Source organism: Cervus elaphus, chromosome 23, assembly GCF_910594005.1.
Source record: "Cervus elaphus chromosome 23, mCerEla1.1, whole genome shotgun sequence".
Lineage (NCBI taxonomy): Eukaryota > Metazoa > Chordata > Mammalia > Artiodactyla > Cervidae > Cervus > Cervus elaphus.
Genome location: NC_057837.1, coordinates 54,755,856 through 54,765,949, shown reverse-complemented (window position 1 = coordinate 54,765,949; position 10,094 = coordinate 54,755,856). Strand labels below are relative to the sequence as shown.

At 62.7% G+C, this 10,094-nt stretch overlaps 2 protein-coding genes across 4 annotated transcripts; one reads left to right on the top strand and one right to left on the bottom strand.

The window, feature by feature from the left end:
- The first annotated feature begins 709 nt into the window (after positions 1-709).
- Positions 710-4,457, top strand: LOC122682220. 3 transcript variants are annotated; one of them, XM_043885093.1, is made up of 3 exons: positions 710-1,386; positions 1,660-1,814; positions 4,016-4,457. In XM_043885093.1, exons 1-3 carry the CDS (start codon positions 980-982, stop codon positions 4,273-4,275), a joined length of 822 nt encoding a protein of 273 aa, XP_043741028.1. In that variant the 5' UTR covers positions 710-979; the 3' UTR covers positions 4,276-4,457. The 3 variants fall into 3 exon arrangements, with proteins under 3 accessions (XP_043741028.1, XP_043741027.1, XP_043741026.1); XM_043885092.1 differs by having other exon boundaries at positions 1,645-1,814; XM_043885091.1 differs by having other exon boundaries at positions 710-1,814.
- Positions 4,458-4,584: 127 nt separating this feature from the next.
- On the bottom strand, positions 4,585-9,086 carry HRH3 (histamine receptor H3). The gene is made up of 3 exons (XM_043885084.1): positions 8,830-9,086; positions 7,647-7,813; positions 4,585-6,633 (listed from the first exon to the last, which is right to left on the bottom strand). Exons 1-3 carry the CDS (start codon positions 9,083-9,085, stop codon positions 5,704-5,706), a joined length of 1,353 nt encoding a protein of 450 aa, XP_043741019.1. The 5' UTR covers position 9,086; the 3' UTR covers positions 4,585-5,703.
- Between the last annotated feature and the right edge of the window lie 1,008 nt (positions 9,087-10,094).

Genomic DNA, 10,094 nt, shown 5'->3' with positions numbered 1-10,094 from the left:
TACCTCTGCTCAGAACCAGGGCTTGCTGAGCTCTTTGAGGACTGTCCAGCATTTAAAGCAGAGCGTTTACAGATCACCCAGTTTGACGTGTTTGAATTTGGAAGCCGGTGACTCTGGAATGTCACAGATGCATTTTTAGCCCGGCGCTACCACCCCCTCCTCCCTTTGCTCCAAACCCTCCCTCCCCCTCCCTTCTCTCCTGTCTTTCTTCTTTCTCTTTTGAAGGATATTTTTGTGCCCCTCTGAGATTTGTGTCTGACAAGCTTCACAGCAAGGCACCTCCTCTGGACACAGAGCCTGCCACCCTGGGGGCCGGACGCTAGGTGCTGTGTGGGGTACCCTGTTTAGTGGAGAAGGAATCTAAGCCAAGGCAGAGTGCCTGGTGACCTGTGGATGGGAAGGATGTCACAGACCAAAAGCCTGGCATCCTGCCCTTCCTTCCTTAGAGCCGGTATGTTACACTTAACATCCCAACAGTCATTATTTCCTACTAACAATCATGACATTTTTGAATCACTTTGTTATACACCTGAAACTAACACAACATTGTAAATCAACTGTTGTGTTGTGTGCTTAGTCATGTCCGACTCTTTGTGACTCTAGGGACTGCAGCCCACCAGGCTCCTCTGACTATGGAATTCTCCAGGCAGAAATACTGGAGTGAGTTACCATTTCCTCCTCCAGGGTATCTTCCCAACCCAGGGATTGAACTCTTGTCTTTTGGGTCTCCTGAATTGGCAGATGAGTTCTTTACCAACTGCGCCACCTGGGAAGCCCACAATCATCACAAACAACTAATTTTTATTTACTAAATGATTAACTCACTTCCCCATTTTTTATTAAAGACAGAGCCCTCTCATGAGCAGGAATGTTTCCTTCCCCTCCCCCACCCCAAGACAGAGGGATGCCAAGCTGGGCCATCACATTACAAAATGTTATTTTGTGCCGGCTTTAGGAAAAGAGGGGCATTTGGTGACTCATGAAACCAAAAGGCGCTAGCTTCAGGCCAGGCTGGATCCAGGCGCTCAGAGAGCAGCAGGTGGAAGCCATCTGCCAGCTCTCAGTGTGGCTCTCCTCTGCCTTGGCTGCACCAGGTGCTTCCTCCATGGAGAGCCCTCTAGAGAACAGTGTTGGAGGCCACCAGGCCAGCAACCCCAGATGCAGGGGAGCATCGGCCTCCCGGGGACCCCCAAAGTCCCAGGACAGCTGCTATCTGGCCACACTGGGGATTGCACTGCCCCAACTATCCCCTGGTGGTTCTTACCAGCCACACCTGGGACTCACAGCCATCCTGGAGCCCAGGGACGGTGTCAGCCCGTGGACCCACTGGAGTGAAAGGGGGATGGTTCCCAAAGGAAAAGCAGGAGCTGCTGCCACCAGAAGAAGGTATTGGGCTTGGGCAGTGAGAGGCCTTGGGCTTGCTCAGGAGCGTGTGTGTTTCCAGGTGCCCAGAGTAGGGCTCGGGAGAGGAAGAGAAGGTGGGAGAGGGCAGAGTGTCCCCTTAGCCTTCTGGAGGGGCAGCCCCCTGCCCTGGCCTGTTTCCCCTGAAGCACATTTTCCACATGACCTGGGTGGTTGGGTCCAGGTTCCTCCACCCTCCTTCCTACCTCTCCCTTTTTTCTCCCACTTTCTTGGCTCCAAAAGGGCAACTTCTTCCAGCTCCTGTGCACCACACACAGAACATACAGCAGGCGCCACTGTGTGCTTTGGGTTAAGATCAGCACAGTCAAGTTCATTCCCAAGGCTCATGGGAGCCCTTCCCAGACGCACCACCAGGCAGGTCTCCCCACTGTACTCGTCATCCAGGGACGCAGGTGAGTCCCAGGAGGACACAGTGGGGTGGGGGACCCGCTCACACCCCACATCCCCCGTGGTGCCCCGAGGGACCCAGGGGGTGGGAAGATGGAGTCCTGGCCCCTACTGGCTGCTGAGTGTGGGATATGAGCTCCCAGCCTCCAGGCCCCCAACTGTCAGGGCCTGCTGAGTGTAGAGCTGAGCCCACCCCTCTCTGTGGGGAGTCCCTGAGGACACAGGCTCCAATAACTGTTGGTGGAAAGGTTCCTGCACCCCCTGAGCCCAGCCACGAGTGTCAGGATGGGAGGTGGAGGCAGGGGCTAGATAGGGTGGGTCTCCCCATGGCTCAGACCTCTAGAAGCCCTGCCAGCTGAACCCAGGCTTCCCCCATCATGACCCTGATGCCCCAAAGGACTGCTGAGTAATTTAGCCTTTTGTAGAAGGATGGGAGCTGCCTGCCAGTCTCCTGGGAATTTCACCCCAAGGTGGGAAGGACCCACACCCAGCAGTTGCGCAGAGCCAGTTCCTAGGGGGTTCTCCCAGAGCCAGTACCGCAGTGGTGGGGGGTGGCCAGACAGATGGAGCCAGTGCCAGCCCCAGGAGGGGGGACCCTGGAGACCTGTTGGCCCTGAGCCCTGCTTCCCGAGGGCCAACATCTGGCCCTGAGGGGAGCCAGGTCACCCATGAGTGCCCAGGGCAGAACCCTGCCTCAGGCCTTTGCCCAGTTCTTCAGCTGTGTGCCTCTGCCAGTCTCTGCACTTGTCCTCCCAAATCCCCCAGGTACCCACTATTAGGGCTGGGCTGACACAGGCAGACCACCCCGACTGCGCGCCATCCTAGGGCCTCAGGCTCACTCTCTGGTGGCCTCGTTGTCCTCAGAAGCAAGGCCACCCTCCTCATCTCGGCCTCCAGGCCCCGGAGCATCACTGCTGTCCATCTGGGTCCCTTTCACTTACATGCCCTTCTTTCAGCCCATGGGCTCAAACCCCCACTAGGGTCAGTGGAGGTTTGTGGAATGAAGGAATGAAACAATAGCTCTGCAGACAGGCTCCCTGTCCACATGGCTGATGAGTCAGGTGACCCTCCTCTTGGTCCCCCCAACCCTGTCTTCCACCCCCGTGGGAACGGCCCTGCTTATGGGCCAGTTGTTTGTCTACCTGCCTCCCACCAGCCCATGGCCAGCTCAGAGCCCAGCACACAGTAGGTGCTCAGTAAACAGCAGCTGCTGATGTGGGTGGCGCCCACGGGGGTGGCAGCTCCTGCCTCTGGGCTTTGTCTCTGCTCCCAGCAGTGGATCCAAGGAGGAAGGCCCCCTTGGCGGGTTTGTTTGTGGCAGGACACAACCCAATAGACTCTGTGTCTTTCTTCTCTCCTCCTCCACCCCTGCAAGGGAGCTTGGGGAGCGGCAGTTGCCAGAGATTGAAGGCAAAATTGCTTGAAAGCCTGCACTTTTATCCTCCAATTTGTAGCCATTTAGCAGGGCCAGGCTGAGGGGCAGCGTGGGCTCTGGCTGTGCGGGCAGCACAGAGGCGCCCACTGCTGCAGAGAATGGGTTCTTTGTCCTTCTCCAGACAGCTCTGGGCTGTGAAATGACGCCCACAGACCAGGGGCCAGGCAGGTCTGCAGGGCCGCAGGGAAGGTCAGTGGCCAGCCTCACCCCAGGGCCCAGAGCTGCGAGGGCTTCCCCAAGCTCCGGCCACAGGCACTGGGTGGCCTCTGCCGATCCTGCCTCACTTCCCTGCTCCCAGTGCTCAGCTCCCGACAGTGCCCAGGCCCAAAGTGGACCCGAGGCTTGGCCCTCCCTTGGGCCACTAACAAGACTGTTGCCCTGCCTGGATCAGAGGGGTCTCTCTGGTGGATGGAGATCATGGAGGGGAAGGGGGACCAGTTTGGTGAAAAAAAATGTCTGGAAGAGGAAGGTTGTGGGTTTTAAACATTGTGAATAGCTGTGAATAGCTGCGCCCCTGCTGTAGTGGGAGTCAGCACTGTCTGGACCTCACTGCTGGAGTTGGGAGCCACGGCACCCAGCCGTAAGGCACTGAGGCCGCCGAGTGTCTCTCAGCCAGAGGAAGAGAGGATGTGGTCAGGACTGTGGATGCTGTGCCGGCACGGCAGGGGGTGTCTGTGAAGTCAGGGCAGGGAGGGTCCTAGTGGCTGGAACGGAGGGGAAGCTTCCTGGAGGCAGTGGCATCTGACCCACCCATGTTTATGTCACCCCTAGGTTGGGATGGTCTTGCCTTCTTTCCAAGTGGACTCTGGGCAGCTGGGCCAGTGTCTGTCCCTCTGTGGAGCCCAATGGACTCAGGCTCACCCAGCACCATCCTCCTCATCTCCTTCTCCCTGTCCCCGTCCATCACACTCGGTCCCGCCTCCAAGTCGTGGCCAGGAAGCCACGCTACCAGAGATGCCTCCCCACCTTGGGCCATCGTCCTCTTGAGCTCGGCTCCAGCCCCCACACCCCTGAAAGCTCCCCATGGCTGAGAACAGTGAGAACCCCTGTCCTAGGGCGGGCAGACTGCAGCAGGTGGGGGCTGTGCCGTGTATTTTCAAGCCTGAAGTGAGAGGGAGTGGCGGGCGGGGCGCTGCTGGGGCGCCGTGTCCCTTACTGGGGTTAAACCCTCGTATGACTGCCGGCTCGCCTTCTCTCCCCATCACAGTGCCCCCTCCCCTGCTTGAAGAGACACTGCGGCCAGGCGGAGGGGCAGGCCTGCATCTCATGCCCGCCTGGGTGCTCCTGTGTCCCCATGGGTTCCAACTGATGCTCGGCCACCCCCATGAAGTCCTCAGGAATCAGCACCAATAAAAAAATACACTTTACTGTGTGGACTTCAGGGTCTGCAGGGGCAGCACGGCAGGTGTGTGGGGAGCAAAGCATGCAGCGCGCCAGCCAGTGCACGGGATGCGGCGAAGCGGCCCCTCTGCTGGGCTTGGCCCCTGGCCGCTGGGCTCCTCTGACTGCCCTGAGAGGACTCTCAGGGCTCGGCTGTTTCCCTCTCCCCAACCAGGAAACTCTGGTTGAGCAGATGGAGCGGGAGGGGCAGCCTTCTGGACAATCAGGCGTCCGGGGCTCCGGCCACCCTCAGAGCCTCCAGTCGGGGCCCAGTACCTGAGCTGGGGGCGGGGTGGGCAGAGCAGCTGGCTCGGCTCAGCCAGAAGCGGCACACAAGGAAGGAGGGCGTGGGAGCCCACACCTGCCAATCCAGCCCCGAGCGCCTCAGCAATTTTGTCTCTTTTGATTAAACATCTAGGGAACATCGAGTTCATGGACGTGTTTTCTTCTTCTCCGTCTTCCTGAAACACCCAGAATGGAGACGCAGAGACCTGCTGCGAGCAAGGTTCCTGGGGAGCGCCCGGCACTTTGGGAGCAGATAAAGTTGGAGGGAGGAGGGATGAAGGACCGGGTCCGGCCTCAAGCAGGGGATGGACAGCAGCAAAGCCAGCAGCCAGGGCTTGTCTGGAACAGGGCAGGTGTGCAGGCATGCGCAGGTGTGTGTGTGTGCAGGGGCCAAGCGCTGGCCCCAGAGGCCTGGAGCACACGCCAAGCACTTGCTTTGGGAAGAACACTGAGCAGTAACTGTGAGAAGCAAGGACATGACCAGCCATCACACTGTCCGTGGGGGTGGACAGAGTGACTGGGAGCCCTGGGTTGTCCCTCCTGGGCTACAGCAGGACTTGGGTGGCATCATCCTGGCTCACGCAGCAGGGGCCCTTCCAGCCGCCCACCAAGCTGCCTCCACTGCCAGCGGATGGTCTGAGAGGCTGCCATGGCATTTAGGGTGGGCCAGAGACAAGGCAGAGCACATGCCTGCAGGGTGGCCAGGTGGACGTGAAGGCCCAGCTGCCCAGGAACCCAGGGCCTCGAGGGCGTGGCAATGGCCTCAAGCATCCCGGGTGCCATGGAAGGTCAGCTCACTTCCAGCAGTGCTCCAGGGAGCTGTGGGGCTGGATCTTGAGCTTCTGGGGGCAGAGCAGCTTGGTGAAGGCCCGGCGGAAGCTATAGTGGCACAGCGGGTAGAGGACGGGGTTGACGGCCGAGTTGGCCCACAGCAGCCAGAAGGACGTCTCGTACCAGTAGTCGGGGATGCAGTGGCCATGGCAGGCAGCCCGAATGATCATCAGGAGTGTGTAGGGGGCCCAGCAGAGCCCAAAGATGCTCACAATGACGGCCAGTGACTTGGCCACCTTCTTGTCCCGTGAGAGCCGGAAGCGCTGGGTGATGCTCTGGGATACCATCTTCATGCGCTTCTCCAGGGACGCAGAGGATGCGGACGGCTTGGAGCCGCGCTTGAGTGAGCGAGGCCTCTCGGTGCCCCTTGAGGAGCTGCCAGAGCTGGAGGTGGGCGAGGCCGCGGCACCCCCACCGCTACCACCCCCGAGGGCCACCTCCCCGGCCTCAGGGCCCGGGGTCACCTCGCTGACCCCCACCCCGTACCTGTGCAGCGGCACAGCCTCCCCACACCCTTTCTGCCAGCATCCCCAGCAGCTGGGTGCGGCAGGCGGTGGAGAGGGCTGGGCCTCGGGCGGAAGCTCGGTGGTGGCCGCCTCGCGCACTCCATCCAGCCGGACACGGGTGCGCCTCTGGATGTTCAGGTAGATGCTGAGATTGAAGAAGGTGACGCTGAGGAAAGGGGTGAAGAACTCGAGGGTGGAGGCCGTGATGAGGAAGTACCAGTTGTAGAAGAACTCGGCGTAGCAGTGGCCCTCAGGGATGGAGCTGCCACCAGACAGGTACTCCCAACTGAGGATGGCGGGTCCATAGAGCAGGAAGGCCAGCACCCACACCAGCACCATCTTCTGCACCGCCCGCCGCGTGTCACCCTGCTGGGCCCGGTAAGAGACCTGCAGTGGGACACGCTGGGTCAGGAGGCAAGGGGACTGAGTCCAGGGCACAGTGCCGCCCAGGGCTCCTGGCAGCCTCCAGGCCTCTGTGCAGGGCCCTCCTCGGCAAAGATGCCTTCCCTTCTCCTACATGAACCCCCGGTAGGCTGAGGCCTGTGACTCTCCCATGGGCTTGGAACTGCCCCTCAGAATCCTAATTTTGTGCCAGGCTGCCTGTCAGCCATCCCCCCGCCAGCTGTGCACTCCCCAGGAGTCACGTCACTGTCCAGTCCTTGGAGGACCCGCCGTGTGCCCTGCTCTGTGCTCGGCACCTTTGATATCATCTCATTTAATCTTCACACCTGCTCCACCCTGGTTCCCACATTCTTGATGGTTCAGGTCAGGCAGGGAAGACCACAGGTGGAGGGGCTCCATGGGCAGAGCTGGCTCCAAACCCACGCTCTCTGCGCCCTGACCCACTGCTTCCCTAGACCAGGACACACACAGCCCCAGCAGAGGGAGCCTGGTAGAGCCGTCAGAGGAGACGGCACCAGACTGACCTCTGCTGCAGTGCTGCTGCCAGCCCTGTGCCTGCGTGACTCCGACACGGGAAGGGTAGGCAGTCCAGGGTCCCTAAGTGTGGCCACCCACACCCAGGGCAGCTCGTGGAGCCTGTCTTTCTGAGGCACACCACCACCCGCCCCCCCGCCGCGGGGAGGTTCCACCTGGGGCCCTTGGCCCCAGATAGTCCCTTAGTTCCAGGGACTTTGGACCTGCTCCAGGGTGGAGGCTGGAGTGATCCCCTCTTTCAGGTCTAGACGGCCCCTTCTGCCCAAACCCAGACCAGTCCTACTGGCAGCAGATGGCTGATGAGCAGGCAGGTGGTTACAGAATGCCTGAGGTGAGCGGATCCCAAGCCCACCCAGCACCGCCCATTCAGAAGTGGCCATACCCCCTGCCTGGTGGGTCTCCTGGCCGCCTCTGGCCACCCTGCCCCCTGGGAGCGAACATGGGCACCCACATCCCAGACTCACGGCTCGGGTGACCGACAGGAAGCGGTCATAGCTGATAAGCACGATATTGAAGACAGAGGAGGTGCAGAGCAGGTAGTCCACCACCAACCACAGCTTGCAGAGGCCCCGGCCGAAGGGCCAGCGACCGGTCAGCACGTAGGGCACATAGAGTGGGATGCAGAATGCCCCTGTGGGAGAGGAGGGCCATGGCTGGGCAGGGCCCTAGGGTCAGACCCCCCACAGCTGGGGGATAAGCAGGACCTGGGGTCACATAATGGGCCCCTTTCTGGGACCAGCAACCCCCCCTCTGCCTCCTTCCTAGGCATGCTCTGAGCCCTGCACCTGGCCTCCAACCCTTGCCCCACCCCCAGCCCCACTGTGTTCCTGGACTTGGAAGCAGGATAAAGCTCCAGCGGTAGGGCCCACTGGGCACAAGGAGACCCAAAGCGTCATTCCTGGCCTTTTGCTAGCCCTCCCAGTGCCTGAAGGAAGGAAGGAGAATTTCCTTCCTCTCCGCCCCGCTGCACCCCAGCTCCTATCCTGGCCTTTGGGTAGCTCCTCCTCATCGGCTCAGAAGCCGAGAAAACATTTCTCCGGGCTCAAAGGGCACTTGACTGCTGCCACGCGGGCGGCTCCCACCGCCAAGCCCCGCTCTGAGCAGCTGGCAGACGCTCCTCTCAGCCCCAACAGGTGTCTGGCGCTCCGGCCCCCTCCTTGCGCCCCGCCCCCCCAGCCGGCAGCAGCGCACGGACACGTGAGAACGCGCGCTTCAGAGCATGTCCCCAACCCCCCCCTTCCCCGCGGCCTCCTCCCCCAACACGGCTCTAAAAATCTCCCTTCCACGTCCCCTCCTCCCAGCCACCCCCCAGCACCCTCCCCGCGTCCTGAGTCCGCTGCAGCCTTTGTTTGGCTACGGCGCAGGAGCCCGCGCAGCACCGTGGCCGCAGCGCCTTGCGCCTTGCTGAGCGCCCGCTTGCTCGGACCCCTTCCCTGGGGACGTCCTTCCCCAGCCCGAGTCCCGCGGCCCGAGAGGCAAGGAACTTCTGCTGTGCCCACCTCCCCAAAGTCCTGGACACCCCCTACTCAGGCCTGGCTCCCTAGCGGGGTGTGTCCCCGAGGAAAAGCACACTAGGTCCACGTTCCAGCCCCCGCTGACCCGACCCAGCTGGGCGCCCCTGACTCGGGCGGGGGCTGGGGGCTTTACCCACGAGGAAGTCGGAGATGGCGAGGTTGAGCAGAAAGAAGTTGTTTTGCGTGCGGAGGCTCGAATCCGCCACGAAGGCGAGCATGACCAGCGCGTTGCCCAGCACCGTGGCCACGATGAGCAGCGCCATGAGCGCCGCCAGCACCGCGGTCCAGGCGGCGGAGAAGCCGCGCGCCCCGCCCGCTGCCGCCGCCGCCGCCTCGCCCGCCAGCGCCCCCGACGCGTTCAGCGGCCCGTCGGGCGGTGAGCGCTCCATGGCCCCGCCGGCTCACGCAGCGCCGGAGCGCGGGGCAGGGTGCAGACCGCCGGCCGGGCGGCCAGGAGGAGCCCCGGTCCGGGAGCCTGGTCTTTGCGGGCTCTCGGCCCGGCCGGGTTCCCCGTTGGATGCCCGGCGCATGGTCCGCGGGCGCCGAGACGGGGGCCGGGGCGGGCCGCGCCTAGGGGGCCCGGCCCGGAATCTGAGCCGAACCGGGCCAGCGGCACGACCGCTGCAGCCTGAGCGGACCCGGGGCGGAGCTGGAGCTCGAGCAGCTGCTTGAGCGTCCGTGCGCCCGGAGTGCCGCGCGCAGCGGAGTGAGCCCCGCGCCCAGCCTGCGGCCCCCCGCGCCCAGCTAAGCGCCCCCGCCATTGGCTGCCGCCCTCGCCCCGCCCCCGCCCCGCCCGGCGCCGGCAGCACCACGGACAGCGCCGCGTGCCCGCCGGGCCGCCGGAGCCCCAGCCCAAGTGCGCACGCCGGCTGGCGAAGAGCCTGGCACGGCGGGCGCCCGAGCTGGGGGCTCGCCTGCGGTCAGCCGCCCGCGCACACAGGAGCCAGTCTCTGGGCCGCTTAACATGCCCCGTGCCCTCCGTCCCAGTGACCCCTGGCTGGCTCTCATCGGGATCTGGGGCGCCTAAGGGGGTCCGGAGTTGGAGTGAGGGGAAACTCCTGCATCCGCGCTCAGGGGAACTTGCCCCCAAGGGACCTCCTCCTCGTTTCACCCTTCGAGCAAGCAGGACTTGGAGAAAGGAATCTCCCAAGGAGAAAAGATGGGAGGGGTCTTGAGAGCCGGTGCCCTGGTCAGGGGTTCGCTCCAACCCCCATATGCGTGGGACTCGGGGTCTCACTCTCCCTTGGGCAGGACCCAGGGCAGGGTCCAGGATGACCTGCAAGGCGCAGACAGATGTGGAGTTACATAAGGGAAGATGGGGAACCAGCGAACCCAGCCGGGAAGGGAGCGTGCCCATCCTGAGCTCAGGGGGCCGTAGGCTGGAGGAAAGCGCCCGTC